A 23,420-nucleotide genomic window follows, 5' to 3' on the forward strand; every position below is an offset into this window, starting at 1 on the left:
CAGCTTCACTCAAAATCTGTTTGGCCAATTCAAATCTCTCAGATATCTGCTTCAATAGACTAGATGTTTCCATCAAACCCCATACTATCTCAGAGAAATGGTAACTAGCCAAAGTGACAGAGAGTCTGTATGTTTATGATGTCGGAACAGGGTAACAGGGGCTCATGTCTGGATTGGCCCCCTAGCACAGGTCGCGGGCTGGGTAAACTATTAACTAGGCAGCAGTAAATCCACTTAGTAATCACAGGGTTGTTTAAACAACCGCACAAAGTCCAAATCACCAGTGGTATTACTACAGCAGTGTCACAGAGCCAAAGGCCTCAGTCTCACCAGTTACCACCATCAGTATGTCCAGCTTGGTGCTGTTTCTAAGAGAGGTTCTCAGGGAGGTCCCTGGATGGCTGCTGTGGTTTGGGGTCTTCCTGCCTGTCACTCTGCTGTTGATACAGATCATGGTTTACCTGAATTGGAAGCTGAAGGAAGGTAATTTAACTGCACTCTGCTTTATCTGTCATAACAGCTAACAAATGAGTGATTTTTGACAATATGCAATTAGATGAGACAAAGATTGTCAATATCTATATGTTCTTATTTGTCTGTAACATACTACTTGTAGCATATTGCTATTGGACAACTAGCCCGTGTAAACCTGGTATGATTTGACATGCATATTACAGCTGCATTGGCATAGAAAAAGGACTACTTTTTAAACAAAAAAACAAAAAATTGAAAACAGTTCACCCTGTCTGAGAGACCTGTAGCAGTCATTGGAAAGCTTCTTAGTGTGGAGCTGGCCTGAAGGCTTAGTCACTGGTCATTATTTTCTCAACTTCGTCATTATTGATAGTATTACTGATGGAGCTCTGCCTCTCAGCTGGGCTCAGACCTCACAGCTGTCAAACCCTGCTGGCTGTAGACAGAGATGTGACCACACACAGACACAAAGAGACAGACTGACTATATTCTTTCTTTATCTCAGTAGAGGCAGAGTTGTCTGCAGCACCTTACCCCAGGGACATGGCCTCCAGGCAGCACACCAGAACCACATCACCCAGGCAGAGACGACGGGCTGGGGGGAGAATGTACACCTAAGAATGGGAAGTGTGGATGGCCCCACGCTGGATATTGCCCTGCTGGGTACAGTACAGCCTTCTGAGAACTCATATGCAAACAGAACAGTGTCACAGTGAGAGTACAGTGGATGGAGATGCTGACTACAAGTATTGAGGACTATCCACCACCAGATCATGGATAAAACACGAGCTAAGCCATGGATTGAGTGAAGCAACAACCAATATGGAATTCCAAATTACGGTTAACAAGGTGTTGGAATGCAGAGACAAAGTGCATTTTTTATTGCTGCAATTATAGTGTTTATTATACCTTTCTAAGAATGGTTCAAGATATTTTCAAAATATTTCCTTATGGTTGAAAAGGTTAAGAAACTGAGAAGTCCACAAAAAGCTTTTGTTAAAGGGTTACTTCAGTGTTTTGGTACTGAGGCCCTTTATCTACTTCCGCAGAGTCAGATTAACTTGTGGATACCGTTTTCATGTCTCTGCGTGTAGTTTTAAGGAAGTTGCTAGCATGCTAGCAGATACCCATAGACGTCCCATGTATTGTATTAAAGAAAGTCATTTTTGTGATAACATATTTACTTAGGATCTCACTTGGTGAAGGCCAAAAAACTGAACATTGAATGCAACAACCATGTCTCTGTCACTAACACATACAGTCATGGGTGGTAACTCTACAATTCATTCGAAAGGCAAGGCACTCTGGAAAATATGCAAATAAGCCTTTACAGTAAGAGGCGCTTTACAGTAGCATTATTAGTACAGTAAATCAAATACAGTAACAGTATTAGATACCATAAAATACAGTATGGTAAAACTGTTCCTTTTTATTTTACAGTAACTTATAGGAAACTGGCTGCCAGTAAGTTACTGTCTAAACAACTTTTCTTTTTGCACAGTGCATATTTTCTAGTGTGTAGTTCCAGTAGTTAGCTACATTGCAAAAAAAGTAATTAACTACTGAAAACACTAACTAGATTTGAATTTTGTTCAACTACCACCAAGCTACTGCAAAATGTAGTTCAATTACTAGCTGAACTACATGTAGTTCACTACTCCCTAACACTGGTAAAAAAGGAACCAAACTCATCCAATCAGAGAATAACAACATTTTATTTCAACAGTGTTACACAGAGGGTGGGGTGGCTGTGGGGGAGACAACATTTTAAAGCTGCTAAAAATCTAAGATTATTTGCTATACACTGGGCCCAAATAGCAAATTGGTGAGGTTTGTCAGATTGCAGAGAGAGCTAAGGCCAGCCATCTTCTTTACCTACAGGTAAAAGATAAAAACAGTGGCAATTTTGTGTATTTCTTTTAGTTGTCAAAAAACCTCTGAAATATATTAAAAATATTTAAGAAGGGGCAAAAAAAAAACACATCATCTAAATCAGTTTACTGATTGACAAAGAAAGATAGCAAAAAAATATATATGTTTCTACAAATATATTTCTGATTAATGATGCCAGAAAGTTATGGAAAAGCAAAAGTTTCCAAGCTGCCTAAGTGTTTCATGTTTAAAATGTAAATTTTGTTGTGTTTTTTCTGAGGGAGGTACAGGAAAAGCACCTGCCCTTTAAAGGAATGTTTTTGTTATGACTGCATAGAGAAGAACATGTGTTGGCACTGTAGTGCAATGTACAAAATGACACAGCGCTTCGTCCTTTGCTAGTCCCTTGGAAACTCACCCAATTAAATACAATTTGCTGTTCCTCCTTTTCCCCAGAAACTGATAAACATTTGACTCTAAGAGAACATGGAAGAAGACCAGGACCAAAGCTAATATAATATAATACCTGTCCACCTGCAACTGCATGAATACAGGAAGATAGATATTGAAATGACTTTCTCATAACATTACCCGTCTGTACATACTAGGAATGTGAATACTACTCAACAATAAAAATGACCACTTTTTGGTTCTAATAATGGCAGAATTTTTTTCTTATTTTTGCAAAAAGCACAAAACAATTTAAACACGCTACAAATGTTAGCTAAGTGGTTTTCTTCTGAGTGATAAAAAAAAAAGAAGGAACGTGTGCAATGAAACACAGGAGTTCAGCCTCGGGGTTGTCCGACAGTCTTCCCACCAGGTTGACTCTCAGTTTGGGAGATGACAGGAGGTTCTCAACCATCCAAGTATGAACTTCACAGGCTCTCAGCTCTGCGAAAGAGAAAGAATTGAAGGACTGAATATTCTATTCAACATGAAGGAGAGTTGAGTGCCACCAACTGGAGTAATTTTACAGAGAAGGTCCAACGTGTCTGGAGATTTAATCAAAATCACCTAAAATAACTTGGTATGGTAATGCAACTGCCTTGCACTGATTAACAGTGTATTATTCAGTTGATCATATCTGCTATTTTGTTGCACTTCTAATTTAATTAGGAAGATTTAATCGTCTTCGGCGAAACTGGCTGAATCGCCTTGAGCTAAAGAGCTACTACAGCAGAAATTGGATTCTCATTACATACTAGCCGAATGGGATTAAAAGACACCATGTCCCTAACGCAAGCCCCAAAACCAGGTAGTACTCCAGCGTCTGCTTCAAAGTCTTTTGATGAGCGAGGCATCTCTCACGTCCTGCCAGGTACAGTTCCTTCAGAAAGTATTCACACCCCTCGACCTTTTCCTCATGTTGTTGTGTTACAGCCTGAATTTAAAATGGATTCAATTGACTTGTGTGTGTGTCACCGGCCGTTCTTCCTAACTCAGTTGCCGGAAAGGAAGGAAACTGCTCATTGATTTCACCATGAGGCCAATGGTGACTTTAAAACAGTTAAGAGTTTAATGGCTGTGATAGGAGAAAGCTGAGGATGGATCAACAACATTGTAGTTACTCAACAATACTAACCTAATTGACAAGAGTGAAAAGAAGGAAGCCTGTACAGAATACAAATATTCCAAAACATGCATCCTGTTTGCAACAAGGCACTAAAGTAATAGTGCAAGACATATGGCAAAGAAATGAACTTTTGTCCTGAATAGAAAGTGTTATGTTTAGGGCAAATCCAATAACACATTACTGAGTACCACTCCATATTTTCAAGGATAGTGGTGGCTGCATCATGTTATGGGTATGCTTGTAATCGTTAAGAACTGAATAGTTTTTCCAGGCAAAAAAAAACAAAAAACATATGGAATGGAGCTAAGCACAGGCAAAATCATACAGGAAAACCTGGTTCAATCTGCTTTCCACCAGACATGGGGTGATGAATTCACCTTTCAGTAGGACATAAGGTCAAATCTAGACTAGAGTTGTTTATACCAAGAAGACAGTGTATGTTCCTGAGTGGCTGAGTTACAGTTGACTTAAATCTGCTTGAAAATCTATGGCAAGACCTGGAAATGGTTGTCTAGCAATGATCAACAACCGATTTGACAGAGCTTGAAGAATTTTGAAAATAATAATGGGCAAATGTTGCACAATTCAAGTGTGGAAAGCTCTCTGCCAAAGGTAATTCTAAAATGTATTGACTCAGGGGTTGAATACTTTGGTTGAATCAATTTTCTTTTGTCCACTTTGACAGAGAATATTGTGTAAATAGTTTGCAAAAAAAAAATCTATTTTCATCCCACTTTGTAACACAAAGTCATGGGGTGTGAATACTTTCGGAAGGCTCTGTAGGTAGACAAGACAAAAGCACTTGATGATCTGACCACAAAATTCTCACTGAAGGTAAATACGCTGCTACACCAATCAAAGCGCCTTTCTATTCTCAGCAGCCGCTGCAGTCATGCTTATTTCCCCCCAAATTCATAACTGGAGAGGATGACAGAACTAACAAGCGGGAAGGGCTGGCTCAGGCCGGAGGTCTATCGGGTCCTCCTCTGAAGTGGTGGAAATACATTTAGCACATTGTATTGCTGATGGATTTTAAGCAATAGCTTAACTGTAATGTAAACAAGTTCCTGTGCATTGGACGGCTGCCATGACGGTCTGAGCAAACGACCAATGGACATACCGCTAAATGGGCAGGGTGTAGGCAGAGCAATGAGTTGGTTGGACAGAGTAATACCAAAGTAATCAAGGAATATTATCCACCAAGCACCCCTGAATCGACTATATTTAACAATTGTCTATGAGCCTCTGCCTTGTTGTGGGTACATTTGATCCTATTGTGTGAATCCATTTCTGGCTCCTATTTGATGGGCCCATACATACTGATTTATGACTGAGTTGTAATTCAAGACAATTCTCTGGGCTTGATCCAAGCTTCATGAGACTTCAATGGATTGGAATGGTTCCAACTCCAGGGGTTGACAAGGTCGAGTGACTGTTGAAAGAGCTATTGTGAAGGGCTTTCACACTAGCAACCCACAGGGAATATTTGTTTTCTCTTCTCCTCCATTACACCAATTAATTACCATTGTCATTAATCTGCTCTTCCTGTGTGTATGCGGGGTCATCTGTCTGGTGGAGAGTGTGCTTCCACAGTCTGCCAGTACTGTGCATATTAGAATACAGATAGTAACGTCACGAGGTTAGTAAAGCCAGTGAAACAAAACATTTTGACCAGAAAAAGTGACACATCTGCAGATGTTTGGTTTGCTGACATTTTGTATGAACTTTACAATTCGTCCAAAAATAGCTCAGTCATAAGTGCAGACAGAGGAAACGTGGAGTTAAGAGAAAAGATGGAGATCTCAAAAAAAAAGACAAGGAGACAGTCAGTTCCACCCTGTGGGGGACTTACTTCCGGCAGATGCCTGTGATGTGCTGTTGGTTTGGGCTAGAAGGGCCACTGTAGAATCCTAACAGAGGGGGACTAACCTTTACCACTTACCCCTATAAACCCCCTAATCACCACACCCCTGGGTCTCCTGGTGGCTTCTGTTCCTTACCTGGCGCCTCAGTCCTCGCCCTCCTCTGCCAGCTCTGTCTCTTTGTGGACCACCACCCGAGTCACTGACATGTCAGGGTGCTGCTCTTTGGCTTCCTTTATAGCCTGGGCCAAGGCCTACCCGGGGTGGCAACATGCCACGGCAACAACACACCCAAAAGGAAAGGGAGACGATGGCATTAACAGAAATAAAGGAGAACAAAGGAACAGAAAAACAGACAAACAAAATGGAGGCGCTATGGATACAGATGAGAAATGTAGCAGCGACAACAACAAAAAAACAGCAAAACATAAAATGAAGACAAAGGATGGGAGGGTGGGGGGAGGAATGGAAAGCATGGCTTGGACATCTGCCCATGCTTGTGCCTTTGGGGTTTGGGAAGAACTTCTACTATGGAAACATATGTTGTTGTGAATTTTGGCGAGTTCTTTAGGGACTTCTTTGTGTGGAGTGTTTCGGTCTGCTGTACTCTTTGGCTTGATGACCAGATGAGCTCTCATACGGAGGTAAAAGACCCTTGCCATTATAAATCAGAGCGAGGTCTTTTCACAGGGATCGATGCACCTCTTTCAGCTGAGACATTGATTGAAAACACTTAAGTCCTCTTCTTATTGCCATTTCTAGTCTAAAGGAGCAGACACCAGAGATACTGGGCCACCACATTGAATTCTCATTCTTGCTAAAATGGCCAATAATATATTCTCTTAGATACACCAATTCACTAAACATATGAGCGCTTGACCTCAGTCAGTAGTATGGCACATTCTCATATCTCCATAAGTATAAAATGTAGGAAACATTTTGACATAAGCCGACATCTTCCCTTCAGTAATACAAGCTGTTGTGGTGTGTAATTGGTCCCACCGGAGGGCGTGTCTGATTGGTGACTGACTGACGCTCACCTGATCGTGGTCGATGTCCGAGTCTCCGGTGATGACAATGCGCTTCTCGATCCTGGTTTCTGAGAGGCCGCCTTTTAATGTCTGCAAACAGCCAGATGTTCAGGATAAGTGCACAGACGTACTGCACGAGTAAAACAACACATCCTTCAGGCCTCGGGTTTCCCAAAAGCACCTTTAGGCTAAGTTCATCGTTAGAACCATTGTAGGAGCATCGTTAAAATCTCAGAACTGTTTCCCAAAAACTATCGTTACTAAAGTTGCACTTGAAAATGCTTGTCATTTACAGACTGCCTCAAACCAGAACCTTGTTAAATGCTTTTTTGCCCTTCCGCACCACTTGATACATAGCTCTCTTCTAAACATATAATCAAGATGTTTATCTCTCTCTCTCTGTGTGACCGCTGATAACTTCAGAACGAAATTTACTACAAATACAAAGTTGCCAAAGTCTTTGCAATTGTTACAAACAAGCAAAGGGTAAAAATGCTTCAAATTAAAACGGAGATGACTGCAGTAAAATATATATACAGTATAGGCTACATAAGGCCTATATCAAGGCAAAGGGGGGCTACTTTGAAGAATCTAAAATATATTTGGATTTGTTTAAAACTTTTTTGGTTATTACATGATTCCATATGTGTTATTTCATAGTGTTGATGTCTTCACTAATATTCTACAATGTAGAAAAAAGTAAAAATAAAGGAAAACCCTGGAATGAGTAGGTGTCCAAACTTTTGACTGGTACTGTATTTCAATAATATTGAAAAACATTTAATGTTCAATTGAGTTCTATTTAGCTAATTGTAGGCTATTGTCTGTAATTTTTCTCAATTTCATGATGTGTCGGCCTAACATGCACAATGATGTGGCCAATATTCTATTTAGTGCAGAGGATAGCCTAAGAATTAGAATAAGCTGCCTCAACATATATCTCACTAAGAGATGATCCGTCCTCAGTATTGTGAAATAATTATAATGTTAAGGTAAGACTTGAATGGGCAGCAAGGTAGCCTAGCGATTAAGGGCGTTGGACAAGTAACAAAGGCTGCTGGTTCGAATCCCCGAGCTGACGAGGTAAACATTTGTCGATATGCCCTTATGTAAAGTCACTTAACCCTTGCATAAGGGCACATCGGAGTAGAGGAAAATCAGAATTCTTCAGCAGTCTGCTAGCAACACTGTCCACTGATGTTTGGGGTCTGTTGAAGCCAGGTGCGGCACACAAACTTGGCCTGAGGTTTAGCATCTATGAGTCTGCACCAAGTCACAACAGAGGAATTCTGCCTGGGCTGGGTAGGTGCCAGTCACAGCCCCAAGCATCAACACAACAGACTACAGAGCAGGCTGCTCTACATTTGCACACAGATTACACAGAATAATGCTGCCAGATGGGAATCCAATCCTCCCTGCCAGAGTCCACAGTCTACATACCATGGCGTTTACACAATACACCAGGGAGAGCTGGGCTGTTACCTTGCTGATGGATGTGGCTTTGAGGTTACCATGACAAAGTGTGCGGTTGCCACGGCGAAGTGTGCGGCTGCGCGGTTACCACGGTGACGCGTGTGTGGGGGGTCACTGTGGTGACGTGTAGTTACCTTGGTGATGTGTGTGGTGGTGGTGGTGCACAGTGACTCCGAGGTAATGGTTTGGGCCGTCATGAGAACGCCTGGTTCGCCGTCTCCACTGCCGTCCAGCTGGAGAACACACACGGAGCCAGTTAGAGCATCCTATCACCCGTCTAAACACTAGCCATTTAGTGGTAGAGGGCCTACCTGTGCAGCCTCGTACGTGATGGTCTTTGTCTCGGTGTGCACGATGGGAACCTCCTTAGTGGCAATCTCGGTCTTCTGGGCCGCAAATGTGTCTGAGATGGTCACCATCTCGGTCTTCACCACAGGTGGCTGAGGAGGGGGTAGGGGGAGAGAGAGTCATGACAGAGACCCACACTTCACATATACCAAGGGCAAAGGCAAACACAGCACAAACCTCTAAAGAAGTAGGAACAGAACTCACGCACGGGCTGCAAATGAACGTTACAAAAATGCACAGAACTATAAACGACAATGTCTTTGGCGTAACCATGCAACCAAGCGCATGCAAGCGAAGTTACCTACTGAAAATGCAAAATGAAGCAAACGAAGCAAATAATAGAGGTTGTTGGAACTCTGATGTAACGGTACAATGCATTTTTGCTTTGATCTTTGCCACAGGCGACCAACAGCACAGCACGATACTGACATGCATTGACTTTCCCACAAATGAACGGCGTGACATTTAAGTAAGTGGTTGGGAGGATGAGTCCTTGAAGACCGCCAAGGCAGAGACAAAACCCAATTAATGCCAGTGACTCATCTCAACCAACAACTTAACCAAATAAAGACCCAATACAGGGAAGGGGACACACTTCACATGCTGTAACACACACACACACACACACACACTTCACATGCTGTAACACACACACAAGTGCCATGCACTGCACAACGACGCCTCCACTCCCACGCAATTCTCAGCGCCATCTCTGCCAGTGCGTTCACAAACACAGGGACCAAGGCCGACACACACATATGTATAGTGTATATGTATGTTTATGTGCTCACAGTATGTATAATGTAAAGTAAAAACAAAACACCAACAGAAACGTGGTGGACTGAGAGGTGGCGATGATTACAGTGAAGTAGTCTGGGGGACAGATCCACAGTAGAGTAGGGCAGAGCTTTGACACAGATGCACAACGGAAGGTGCTGCTTGGGGGATGTTAGCCATTACTTCTTACGATTATCACTTATCATTTAACTTCCTTTAGCGAAAATTAGCCCAAGCGACCGCTGTGCAGGTGAAAGGCCTTCAGCCTTCCGTTGCTGTGGCGCTCAGGTGCTGAGCGTCAGGAGCACGGACAGACAGCGTAGAGAAGCAGCAGGCAGGTACAATATGAAGGTAGGTAGGTAGCTAGGTATGTAGTAGGTAGGTAGGTAGGTAGGTGGGTGGTGGTGGTCAGAAGTGCGTAGTATGCAGCAGCAGGCTAGGCGACGGGCCGTGCTCTGCACTACACAGGTCTGGGAGACGGCAGCCATTCATTTACCTCAGAGCAACAAATAACCTGGGGGAGGCGCTCTGTCTCGGAGTGAGACGCGTCCCCGTTGACTCTGGGCTCCTCCTCCTCCTCCTCCTCCTCTTCCAGGGCCACGGGGCCTTGATGGTCCTCGGGGGACTCGGCGTGCCCGTTAGGGGCCTCGTCAGGGGTAACCAGGATGTCCTCGGGGCTCTCCTCCGCCACAGGGGCTAGTTGTGGTTCTGTCACGGAGTTTTCTTCCACTACTGCAGGGACAGGCTGGGCCTTTACCTCGACCACTGGCTCTGGGAGTGGTTCTGCAACTGGCTCTTCATTGACTTGCTGTTCCTCCTCCTCCTCCCATTCTTCCTCGGGCTCTTCTTTGATCTGGTCAACTGAGGCGCTGACGGTGACTTGCGGATGGTACTCCCCCGCCTCCTCCTCCTCCTCCTCTTCCTCACTGTCCGAGGACACGCTCACAGGCCTCTTCTGCTCTTCCATAACTTCGTCCTTGGGCTTCTCGACCTCAGACTCCATGGCGACGGGGGTGATCACCTCAGGAGTGGTTATGGTGACGGAACCTTTGGGGGCCACCCTGATCTCCTCGACGACTACCGTCTCTTCTATCTCAACCTCTGCTGCCTGCCATGCCGCCTCGCCGGATTTCTGTTTATCATCTGCGCTCTACACCAGAGAACAAAAACAACAAACGGGATGGAGAGAGAACAACAAAGACGTAAAAGATGACCACACAACCCAACAAAGAACAACGACACCACCAACTGAAAAAAAGGCAACGCAACGAATATAAGGACGGATGGAAATGGCAACAGATGGAGAACGGGCAGCGTAACAGCAACCAGAAAAAGGAGAGAGAAATAGAGAGATGACTAGAAGAAGAGATGGCTGAAATGAAAAAGGAGAGATGAGCTGGAAGTTAAGTATATGTGTGGGAGGGAGATGGAGGAGGGGTGGGGGCAGTGTTAGATGGGGTGGAGGGGGGGACCACCTTGGCGACCGTGTCCACCGTGAGGTCAGGGGGAGGCTCCTGGGTTCTGGATGGGGGGCATCTCTGTGGAACGTAAAGGCAACCAACAGGCAGCGGTCACTCACACACATCAGCATGACATTAGGAATCACTAGGGTTACCATAGCACTGTACAGGTTCCCTGGGTTAGGAGAGAGAGACTGTCTCTCTCTGACATGCACAAAACATGACCACCTCACTACCCATCTGTAGGAAAGGACCCTTTAACAGTTCTATAGCATGTAAAACACATTTAGTAACACTGTCCACTCAAATGAGACAGAACACAAGCATTCAAAGAAAGAAATGGCAATTGACAGAAGCGTATGAAATGACAAGAAAATATTCATGCCAAAGTTTATGGCCAGCCTGGTTTGCTCTATAATCTCTTACAGCGTGTGTGCAAAATGAGTAGGTGCTTATATTATATTTGCATCGTATTGTGCACTGCCAAGCCAACACAACTAGTCACCATAATAGGTGATACTACTTTGATTGTGTGTGGTAGTCGGGACTGGTCATGAACTTGGTGTGGCAGAGTTAGAGAGATGCACCATGGGACAATACATTAGTGGTCTCATGGGCAGCGACCTGATGTTTTGTTGACTTTGATTCATCTGTACTGAGGAGCATCTCGGTAGTGAGTAGAGCCGAGGCCAGAGGGCCAGACGCAGTGACTACAGCGCCCTCTGCTGCTCGCCTAGTGGTAGTGCAGTCGGGATCAACCAGACCAGACTCGAGGGCAAATTTACTGAATAAAATGGAGGTCATTTCCTCTTCCAAGCTCTACACAGGTTAGAGAATGACAAAGCAAAGATGTCAGAGTTAGAGGAAGGACATACATTACTGGAGAGAAGGTAGTCTACACACACAGTGCAACGCAACAGAAGATATAGAAGTGTCCTTAAAACTATACAGTGGCTGAGTGATCGAGCAGAGTGATTGAGTGCAGTTTTGAGACAGGAATGTTGGAGGTGTGCGTTCTAGGAATGAGGCAGCACACATCGGTAACACAGACAACACACACACACACACACACTGTTTATCACACAGGTCCAGGACCAGACCCAAGGCCTGTGTGTGAACACTATCACCTGCTTGTCTGTCGGGTGTAGAGAGAGTGACAAGAGTGACAAGTGAGAGGCAGGCATGCAGTACATCACTCAACACAGCCAAACACAGGTCTGAAACACAGGGTGGGAAAATCACAAGAGGAGCCACGTGAAGTAGGAACTCAAAAGTCAGGCTTGTCCAGCTGAAAGGAGGAGGAGCGGTTACACAGACGCACAAAGTGCAGTAAGCACAGAGTTGTGAAATTCAGCAGTGAAAGTTGCAGCTCAAAGAAAGAAAAGCACACTTTGGACAGCCCTGGGAAAGTACCAATAACAGTGGGCAAATAAAACCGCTTACTCTGTGCATCACCAAACATAATAGGCAGGGCAAAACTTGAGGAGCGCAGAAAAACACAAGAGCGGAAGAACATTGGGTGGTGCAGTCTGACATAACGTGCATCTACGGCTCAGGACAGAAATACAGAGATCAGAGTGCTTAAGACGTGGACAGTCAGCCAGAGAACTAATCCGATCGGAGGCTGACCGTTCAGAACAGCAACAATAATGAGATAAACTCAGCCAGCCATTGGCTGAGGGAGAAGAGGAGCTGGCTCAGCCATTGGCTGACAAAAGAAGAATGGCATTTACAGGCAGACAGAAGAGCCCACAGAGGCCCCCTGGGTGACAGTTGGGATTATGGGTAATATCATTAAATCCACTTAACAATCAGAGGGATGTGAGGGAGAGAGAGACAGAGCACGAGAGAGAGAGAGCAGTATACTCTAGTGACGTGTAGAGGACTGACAGGTGTTGTTCTTAGAGAGTGGTCTACCCATCTGTTCAGGATAGCAGCAGGGGGGGGTTGCTGAGTGGAATTAGGACCAGAGAGAGAGAGAGAGGGAGGAGGAATGGTGTTGCTTCTACATCCCAACTGTCACATCATAATACAACATCAAGAGAGCCAGAACCAGGGGAAGGAGGGCGGAGTCAGGGCCTCCCTGCAGGCTAGAGACAGATCGGAGAGAGGTGGAGACGGGGAGGAGAGTAGAGGACATGCAGGCAGGCTGGCGGGACAGGAGGACTGGCGGTAGGACACGGCTGGACACGTACCCCTTGGGCCTGCAGACGCAGGCTGGTAGCCGGGCTGGCTGTGAGGCGCTTTTCCCACTGACTGGGACGCGGCTCAGGGGTGGCCTCCATAAAACTGCGCTTTAACTCGCTAATGCTAGCCTGATGTTTCAAAACATCCTCCTGAGTCTTATCCAGGTCCTAGTGGTGCCAGGAGGACGCCACACAGCCATGGTGGGGGGTGAGGAGAGGGGACAACAACAATGGACAACAGCTACATTAGTCTGGAAACCATGACAGTAACAGGATGGACGCCAAGCCTCACTGATTGCCCGTGTATGGCTAGTTTTAGTGTGTGTATGGGTGTACCATTTGTGACCGCATTCAGAATTATAGGCATTTGTCGCTGTTTCCTACCTCACAGTTAGCTCAAATAAATAAATAAAATACATATTTTTTTAACATGTGAACTTTCATATGGCTTAATTACAAACCTGTAGGGGATCCGTAAATATTAATACAAATATTACAATTATGAGCCTAGTTTGGCCAAGGAGACCTAGCTCCAAGTAATGAGGGCATTTCCTTATGAGCCACCAGGAGGCGCTATCACTCCACAGAATGTACAGGCTGGTAGTGGCATCGTTTCTTCACTGTATTTAGTGAGACTAAGAAATAATGGCCACACACCGTCCCAATCGTGACCTCACTCTAACGGATAACGATATCCAATTAAAAGCAGTCCGATTTCAAGTCTTTGTGAGCCCTTTTAGAGAATTGGAGGATGTAGAAAACATCCACACTGATCAAAGGTTGTGATGAGAGAGAGGCATCAGTGAGGTGAGGCTTTTGTCAAGAGTTTAACCCTTTAGTTCAGTAGTAGCCTACAACGTGAATGACAAAAACATGGAACTGCCATTGGAACCCAATCAGAGGAACCAATTTTCCCTTTGACACCGTTGAACAAGGGTTTCGCTTTAAATGTGTCTCGTCGTCACATTTCAACAGGTGTACATTTATACATGGCATAAAGCACATGCTGTTGCCATGGTGATAAGTGACAGAGTGTGGCTTCACTTGAAATACATTTACATATATTTTTTACATTTTTCCACTCAGCATACTCCAGAAGGTTTGAAACACTGTTCTCATTATCTACACTTCATGAGTCTATTCCAGGTCATTTCTCCTATCATGACCCCGGTAAGGGAAGCTCATGATAAAAGCGTCGTTTATTTACGTTTAATAGCGTAAAAAGACATTCTAGTAATTACATGGCATAAGGCATCATGGCAGTTCCACATTTTGGGGGCAGGTTTAGTTTGTTATAATACCATTACAAATTCAAAACTCAAATCAAGCCAACCAAAGCAGGAAAATCCCTAAATGTGTTAGGGAAACAATATTAGTCGGATATCACCGGGAAATACTAAATAATATGTTCACAACAAAAAAATAGACTCAATAATAGGCCGGTAATCAGCGGCCACCCTCACCCCACTAAACACCAAACCCTGTTGGGTCAGACATGCACCCAATCCCCATCCCTCATGCAGAATCATGCATTGGTGTTCAAACACACATAATCACACACACAGAGCCTGAGAGTGAGAGGTAGACTGGAGTAGTCAGCCTGGGACAGGAGCCAAGAGGACACAGGCTTGGGCTTTGATTCCCTTTAGTTAGGCGCCAATAGTCATCATAGTCATACCAACCTCCAACATTAAATTGCTATGTCTGACATATATATTTTCCCCCTGCACTCTCAACCTTCCGCTCTGTGGAATCAAAAAATGAAGACATGAGGCATTTTGTGCAAAAAAAAATTAATTAAGAGGAAATAAAATGCAGCCAGAGGTGAGACCCTGTGCAGTCAGGACAGATCCAGTACAGAGGCTGTGGGGACAGGGCCACAAGCACACTGGACGTCCAGAATGGACCCTCTCCAAACCACACTTCACCGTAGCTGTGTAGTGATCAACTCTAATACTAAAATGTGGACATAAGAGAACACTTAGTCCTCACAATGTGGAGCTCACTTGGGTGTTAACCCTTAGAATGCTGCTAGCTAAGGCAAGCCTATCCGGAAACAATGTCCTAAACCGTAGTGTGTGTGCAGCTTTGGTGGCGCGTGGTTGGACAGCAGTGTGTTGTACTCCTTTTCCCCCTGGAAATAAAACGCACCAAATACATCCCAGATCACAGTGGCACCAGCACAAAAAAGAAATCAACAACAAAGCATACATTCCTGCAGCAAAAGTCAAACCCAGGCTACAAAATGAGGCGCAGAGAGGATGTGGAAAACCCCAGCTGATTTACAGACAAATACACCATCAAACAACCAATCAAATCAACCTGTTGGGAGGAGTCTGGCTCATCTCCTTTCATCTACGAGTGCCAAGGAGAAGAGGACATGTTAGTTTGACACCTGCACTGCCCATACCGCTCTGTATAAATGGTATTATAGATCATCTTAAAAAGGTGCAGTACGACGGGCCCTCACAGACCTCAGTGCCCTCAGAAGGTGTGGCCGCCGCCCCTTCGCTAGGCTCCTCCTCTACCTGCATGTAGTGGGAATGGTTTTTGTTGGGAGAAAGAGAAGGTGAAATGGATGATGGGAAAGGCCGATTCCCAGCAGCACCACATAAAGGTGCGATGTCATGTGATTGAGGGAGGAGCAGCCAGGCTCCGCCCACATGAGAGTAAGGCATGATTGGACGGAGGGGGGGGGTGCACATGCTGGCCTTGGCTGGGATACTGGGTGGCGGTCTGGTCTTGTTTCTGTGTAGAGCTGTTTTGACGTTTTTTGTTTATTTTCTACCGTGTGTTTTTTTTTACTGTTTTCAAAAAATTGTGAGAAACTCTGGCATATTAAATGGCGACTAATAACACTGATCAGGACAGGGGCAGGGAGTGAAACGCTGCAATAACGTCCTTATAGGCCAAAAGTAGCTTGATAACAGACATATACTGAACATATTCACACATCTAGCGGTTTATCAACATTTCCAGCCAAACGAATGATGACAGGAATTTATCATTTTACAACACTAAAAAGTTGTACACGGTATCCTTTTCCTCTTATTCATTTAACAAAAAGGATTCATGACAGAGCAGCCAATACTAGTACAATATGATTTCTAATTTAAGATCTCTGGAGATTGGCGAAAGATTACAATTCAATTTGGTCATTTTACACAGAAAATCAAGGGTTTGGAGAAGGAAAACGGAGAGAGAAACATAACAGGGAGGGAGTGCAGAACACGGAGGTGAGGTAGTGACATGGTGCCACTTAAGGCCCCTACACACCCTACGCAAACAAAGTGACAGAGCGTCGTATGAGATTCGTTCCAAAATTTGACCCGCACAAAATAGTGTGTAGAAGTACGTAGAGAACGACGCGCCGTCGCTGCGTTGGCGTAAAGTGTCGTAGCGGTCTTTAGGCAGCAGGGTCACACAGCTGGTCACACAGCTCTTCCTGCAGCAGGGAAGTGTGTGTGTCAGTGTTTTTGTCTGAGCAGAGCCTGGCCACGGGGGCGGGCGGCTTGGGCTCCAGATAGCACAGAGACAAGGCCAGGGGCAGGGCCAAGAGGAAGGCCAGAGCCAGGGACTGGGAGGCAGACAGCAGCACAGCCAAGATGAACATGAAGGAGGGTACCAGGGAGGGGGAGGAGAGGGGCAGGAAGCGCTGCAACCCCGCGGGGACCAAGCAGGCAGCACAGTCCTGGGGCAGACTGGGAAAGCAGAGGTAGCCGTCCTCATCCAGCAGAGAGAAGGGAAGGAGGCCCAGGCGCAGGCCCGTCAACATGCCCAGCAGGGAGAGGCCCAGCCTGGATTGAGCGGCAGCCTTGGCCTGGGCAGGTGACCCTTCCTGGGGCTCTGAGCTACAGGCCAGGGGGGAGGGGGGAGGAGAGGCCTCTAGAGGCTGGTGATGGTACTGCTCTGCTGCAGCCAAGCTGTCTGCATGCTGCTGCTGGGTACAATCAGGGTCCCAGATACCCGGGTAGTCCCTGTCCCCATCCTCCGAGATGTCGGACAGAACGTCCAGCTCAGAGATGGTGTCCAGGATGGGAGGAAGGGATGAGATTGAGGAGGAGGAGGAGAAGGACAGGGGGAACATGAAGATAGACTGCACGGTGAGGGACCATTGTTTCCCCGCCGCAGAGAGAGAAAGAGAGCAGTCCACATGTAGACACCATGCAGGGAGGGGCCAGTAGGGGAAACGCAAGCAAAATCACAACCCATAAAATAAATGTGTGTGAGAAATTATAAAACAGTAACAGGATAGAGTGCACAGGAAAAGAGAGGAGAGGGGGAGAGAGAGAAACACACTATTAGTCAGTGAGACATGTCAAGTCAGGGGTGCAGACGAGAGGTCACAGAGAGGGGGCAGTGGAAAAGGTCAGGGGGTGCTGGAGAAAGAGGGCAGGTGGGGTGTGAGGGAGGTCAATCACATTCTACAACTGTACAACAGGATTAGAGCTGGCATCATTAGTGGACAGAGACGCAGACTGAAGTCAGAAGAGATAACGGGGGGGGGGAAGAAACCCCAAAACAGGAAGGTGTTTGAGATCGAGTTAGAGCACCGTCGTACTCCGGTTGTTCTCATTCAAATCAAATTCAAAACTCAAATGACTTTGAGCTCTGCCCTCTTAACAACATGTTCACTTCCAGATAAATCCCTGAGAACCATACATCTACATCAGAACAACATCTGCCGGACAAAAATCCAGTTAGTGGAGTCTCGATTAACAATCACATTTGCAAAGGGGGGTCCTATCGGGATACATTACCCCTAGTACAACTAAGACAGTGTGCCCAATGAACTGGGCTTTATCACAGAAGAGATGAGCCTCTGAATTCTTTGCGCTCAGTACCACAGGTTACATAACGAACTGAATACATGGCTTTCATGGCCAACTCACTGTAAGACTGAATAAGATCCTTTATACAGCTACCAAATGTCAAGCCAGTCTTAAACTCTTCCAATAGGAACTAGCAGGGGCACGGAGCAGACAGTTCAGAATGGCATCCTATAGCTCCAGCTAATTCAATTAAACTATACACTGCTCCAGCGGCTGTTGTTTTGACTACTGGGCTGAATGGGGGGGTTTGTTCGGTAGATTTGTCAAAACGCAAAGAAACACATTACACAGTAGATCTTTTGAGGAGGGGCGGGGAACGTGACAAAACCAAATACACAAAGATTAAGTCACTATACTGTTTGGTTTACATACAATCTAACGAACAGAACAATAGGCTAGTTATTCTAAGCTAGACAGTAGACATACAATGAATTGAGTTCCCCTGTAGTGAAACCTTGGGGGCATTTCTTTGAGACAAATGAGATTAGGAACAGACAGACAATTCAGTCCCGGTCCAACAACGGGATGTCTCATTCTACCTAGAGAGAGAGGAGAGACCGAGTGTGAACATCCCCCTGCCTCCTCTCTCACCTTGGAGTCAGAGGAGAGTTCCAGGCCAGGCTCCCTGCCGTTCTCCCCAGAGGTGGGGGCTGATTCCTGGGCCTCGGTCACGTTAATCATTGGAGCTAGAGGGGCACAGAGGAGACAACACACACAGCTTTAGATAACAACTATATTCTCCATTCATTTACGCATACTTCCGAATGATATTCAGCTCAGCACATCAATTCTAATGTCAACTCGTGATAAAAATACAAATCGACAGTCACATCACAATATCGTTATGTTTTGTTAGGTAGCGTTAGCTAGTACTAGTTGGCTAAACCTGCTGTTCTCCATCTTAAAAAAAAATATATAGACCCAACATGTTTTCAGCCCTTTTTTTAATCGAAGACTAATGAAAACTAATTGTCTCATGCTCTCTCACCTCTCTGCAGCAGACATATGCTGTGCAATATGTTTGGAATATCGAATCGCATATAATAAAATCGCAGTATCAAACCACAATACATATAGAATCGTGAGAATCACAATACATATCATGAAGTCCCTGGAAGTCCTAAAGTCAACACCTGGCCAGCAGAGGGCACTCTAACCACAGAGCACAGTTTAATCTGGTTCATATGAAAGAAGACCATGAAGACCATGATTGCACAGATTCATAGTACATACCAGACATGGCTATTTGTTTTAGCTATAGTATAGGCCTACTTCCAATAGCTATTCAGATGAAAAGAGCTCAGAGAAAAATGACACAGCATCAGTTCTTTGGTTAAATGCTAGATCTATGTGAAACTACAGTAATTGACATGTCATGAATAGCAGTAGTGTACAGTAGTGGATTTAGCAGTGCCCACACACACACACAGACCAGACTGAGTGGTCCGTTCATGGATTCTTGAGGTTTAGTTGTGAGGGTTTGATATGGTGGCGGTGTGAGATGGAACCTGTTATCATGTGTAGCCGACCGTGCCACCCACAGCACAGCCGCCACTCCCTGTATTGTTGTGCCATGTGTTGGGGGAAGAGAGAATAATTGATCCAGAAACCAGAACCAAATTCTCCTCAGCTAGGGCCGCCTCGTTCAGAATCCCAGTCCCGGTCCCATACCAGCTGTGACCCTCTCTAAAGCTCTGGGGGCTTACTGGGTCTGGGGGCCCTAATCAGGGGCCAGATCTTTGTCTCAATCAGAGCACAGAGAAGACTACACAGCTGGCCAGACGGAGAACAAATGGTTCCCGACGTCTCTTCTCTTGATCGCCTCTACTACGGAGGGGCTAGAGGGAATTAATAGTGGAGAGCATTGATGGTGAACGATCAAGAGGCTCCTCAGAGAGGACCTACATACAGGAGTGGAAAGGAAGCAGAGAATGGAGATTCCAGAGCAGGCCAGGTTAGCCCACAGCTGGACTGAGTAGAGTAGAGTAACCCTTTAATAATGAATGGCCCTGGTGCACTCGGGGTATTTGGGATATTTGATTTAGTTATCCTAGTACCTTCAGATCTTCAAGCTAGACAGAGGGAGAAAGTAGGGCAAAAGCCCTCGCCTCATTCAATCGTTGTAGGCTACTCACGGCAACGTAGGGTATTGAGTAACCAACATTCATTTGGCGATTCATGTTTGTCGAGCTAGCACTCTCCTCCTGGATTAGTGCTGATGTAGTGGGAAGCAAAATGCCGATGGGTCAATATTACACGCTATTCGCTCTGTCACAGGAACCACCGTACATGTTCAAGCTTAGATTCCCGGGTTTAATTACAACAACACTTTCAGCTACAGCATCACCTGCATTTAATCTTCATGGCAGCCTGCTTGCAGGCTACAGTCCAGTACTACTGCATTTCAGTCTAATTCCCCAAATCAACTGGACACTAAGTTTTGCTCAGAGCAAGTTCTAGAACGCTTTCAATGGTTGAAAATAGGCCTACTGACTGACAACATCCTTCATGCGTGCAATTGCTTTACTGGCACTGTTTCTTTCCCGTGGTAAATGTATAGTGTCACGTATACAGCAGGGGTCCAGCCATTGAAACACTTTTGAAATCCCTTGGTCAAGACGAATGAGTCCGGATTCATCCACAGTCATTCCCAAACAAAGGGAAACAGATGTTGGAGCCATTTCCCATATCTAACCAAATGCCCATGATGGGGAGGAAGTCATGGATACAGCTAGCTACACACACACACACACACTCACTGGCTGACCCCGTATAGGACACTGGCTCCGCTCTAAACACTTTAGACGAGACGGTTTGAACAGGAGGATGGTGTTAGTGTGCTCTAAACGTTAATTCATCGGGACGAAACAGAACGCATGCTGAGGCATGTTGAGGATTGCGGTCATACAGAGTCATCTGAACAGGGTTGTGTTTCTTTTTGTACGTCTCACTGTAAATGGTTTTCCTCTGACCTTGCGGGTCCTTTGTTACGTTCCCTCCTTCGCTCCCTCTCTGGTTTGGAGTGTTTCCCCAGCAGTTTCTCTAAATATCTCTTTGATGACGAGGCCGGGGGGGGTGGTTCTGTGACGTGCCCCTACGGCGTTTGCCTTGAGCGGACTGAATGAGAGCTCCCTGATGGTCACACAAAGAGACTTACTGCTTGTGAAGGCCGGGTGTAGAGGCCATATTCCACCGAGTAACACTCTCCACTCCTCCTGCAGAGATAGCTATGGACTGACTCAGCGGAGCCCATAGTTTAAGGTAGTGGGCATAGTAATATGGCATCCCAAATGTGTGTGTGTTTGTCTAGTGCCACGGCCTACCTCCATCCAGGCTTCGGGAGATACGCTTGCTGGAGGTGCGCTCAAAGTAGGGTGCCGGCCTGTCGATGAGGGTGCTGGCCTGTCGTGTCTGGGCCTGGGTCCGCCCACTGTATCGGAACTTGGAGCCCAGCGTGAGAAACTTGGCTTTAATGGGTGCTTCTGGAGTCATCAACCTAGAGCGAGAATAGGACCAAAATAAGATCAATACTATTCTGAAAACAAAACGTTTTCATGTCCAGTTTAGTTGCAGTATGCAAAACTTATTTCAGTTTACTGGAAGACTGTGAGAGTAGATAGATTTTTCATTGGAAGAAAGCCTAGTACTCTATTTCATGCCAGTAAACTGGGACCACCGCTGAAGCCAAAGTGATAAACATAACCTTTCTATTTACACACAGAGATGGCTAAGGATGAGTCATGAAGACGCAGGTATAAGGGATCCATTCAACAGTCTCATTGTTTGTCAGTGACCATAAGTAAACACAGCTGTAAAGGGCGCCAAACATTTAGCTGTCTCTTATTCCCCTTAGCTGGCTCTGCTCTGAGTCACAGCTGTGTTTTATCGGGAGACAGAGGTGGGAGTGGGGGAGGGCTGGTCGCAAACCTCCCTGCCCCTATCCTTAATCTCCTATGGCGACAGGGCTTTCCTGCCTGTCCAGCTCCCCCCATTCACTTCGCAGAGCCCCTTAAAATCAGACATTTTTCACGCGCGCGCACACACACACGCACACACAGAGCAGAAGTTCCTTCAAACAGGCCCGTGCCCAGCCTGAGGGGCCGGCAGGCTGGAGCAGAGGGGAGAGGGGAGGCACTCAGTCCAGATGTCTCTGGCGTCGTCCTAGTGGTGTCAGGTTTAGCCACAGTGGCGTCCATAAAGTGAGGAAATTGCTCTCTGCTCTTCTACAGGCACATTGGGGCGGCGGTCTGTTGTTTAAACGCAGGGGCGTGCAGGTCAGAGCTGATTTCAACCCCATTCAAACACGCTGGCCCTGGGCGTGCTGCTGGTGTGTCAGGGTCTCTGTAGATTCCATCATGATTTCAGCATCCCCGGCACGACTTCTCCATCCCAGCACAGCCAGGGCTTGGGTCTGACATGACATCATGCCTTCACAACACAGTCCAAAAGAAGCCGCTATTTGATCAAGCTCTTCGGCCAAGCTCATTGGCCCAAACCGATATTGACCGGGCTGATTAAAGCTCTCATTGGTATTGATATCAGTGTACAAGACCATTAAGCAGATGGCAGTTTAAGGAGAGTCATTATTAGGAGTTGATTTAGCACAGAGGATCTGAATCATAGAGGAGAGAGGTGCTATTGGGCTTTGGCTATTAGTGGTTGAGTAGAAGGCAGCGAGCGATTTTTTTGCTTTGCATTTGTTGAGGCTGTGGCTCCCCTCCTTGTCATCTGTGCCAAGAACAACACAGCTCGATTAAACAGCCGAGGATCTCCATGGCGAATCTGGTTCCAATTTGCCATGGGCCGACACTCCTCTTACAAACTGTCAAACAATGCAAGGCGCCGCAGGTGGGATTTATTTAACGTAATGTGTTGCTGGGGCGTTGCGTTTCAAATGACGTCAAGACAGATGAACCCCCAAGGGACGGGCTGATCAGGGAGCGAGAAGTTGGGGTTTCACGGTTGAAAGACATCTCTATCAGTGGGTCTGAGGGACTCTGCTTTCCTAAAGGATATTAAATGTTTGCTCATTCTTAATCCCCAGTGGGGGACAGTTCCTTCCTTAATGATACATCCCTGCAGAGCGGACGCTAAGAAGACAGTTTAAGCGCATGATAATGGCCATGGCTTTAGGCCTCGGACGGAGAAGCTGCTTAAACAAATAAGTGCACAATGGCCTCGCTCCACTCCACTGTGCTCCATCTCCTCAGTCTTTGCACTGGACAGGAAGACTCGGAGGAACTTAGTGCTCCCTAGAGACTGGCCAATTACACACTCCAGTTGGTACACACTTCAGACTGTGGGGGGGGGAATGCAATTTAACATGCTCCACTGTGGTTTGACATGGGCTCCGACTGTCTGTGTTAGCTTAGACACGCATTTCACAGAGTCAACAGGTTAGAAAGGGCCTGTAGATGGATGTAAAAGGTGGAACAGAACATTTTAACAAATGGTGCAATCATTCAAAAACAACAGACTTCAAAGGACCTAACACACTAGCTCTTCCTCGTTCAGACAGCTTTTCAAGTC

The 23,420-nt window shown here is 45.8% G+C and overlaps 1 protein-coding gene and 1 long non-coding RNA gene across 23 annotated transcripts in view; one reads left to right on the plus strand and one right to left on the minus strand.

The window, feature by feature from the left end:
- Positions 1–282: 282 nt before the first annotated feature.
- LOC112217566 lies at positions 283–3,007 on the plus strand. The gene is made up of 2 exons (XR_002948479.2): positions 283–483; positions 980–3,007. It is a non-coding gene; the product is annotated as an uncharacterized LOC112217566 (long non-coding RNA).
- The window catches only part of epb41l2 (erythrocyte membrane protein band 4.1 like 2), an 88,401-nt gene continuing 67,151 nt past the window's right edge, over positions 2,171–23,420 (minus strand). For 3 of the 22 annotated variants that reach the window (XM_024377920.2, XM_024377919.2, XM_024377921.2), the window contains exons 11-24: positions 21,215–21,387; positions 18,483–18,577; positions 15,534–15,587; positions 15,382–15,414; positions 14,742–14,804; positions 13,069–13,227; positions 11,498–11,692; positions 10,889–10,951; positions 9,910–10,563; positions 8,600–8,728; positions 8,423–8,521; positions 6,825–6,905; positions 5,923–6,038; positions 2,171–3,240 (exon numbers count right to left, since the gene is read on the minus strand). In XM_024377920.2, the coding sequence (XP_024233688.1) occupies positions 5,931–6,038; positions 6,825–6,905; positions 8,423–8,521; positions 8,600–8,728; positions 9,910–10,563; positions 10,889–10,951; positions 11,498–11,692; positions 13,069–13,227; positions 14,742–14,804; positions 15,382–15,414; positions 15,534–15,587; positions 18,483–18,577; positions 21,215–21,387 (1,906 nt within the window). In that variant the 3' untranslated portion in view covers positions 2,171–3,240; positions 5,923–5,930. The other 19 variants (XM_024377935.2, XM_024377925.2, XM_024377923.2 and 16 more) reach the window with 19 other exon arrangements.

Source organism: Oncorhynchus tshawytscha, linkage group LG18, assembly GCF_018296145.1.
Source record: "Oncorhynchus tshawytscha isolate Ot180627B linkage group LG18, Otsh_v2.0, whole genome shotgun sequence".
Classification (NCBI taxonomy): domain Eukaryota; kingdom Metazoa; phylum Chordata; class Actinopteri; order Salmoniformes; family Salmonidae; genus Oncorhynchus; species Oncorhynchus tshawytscha.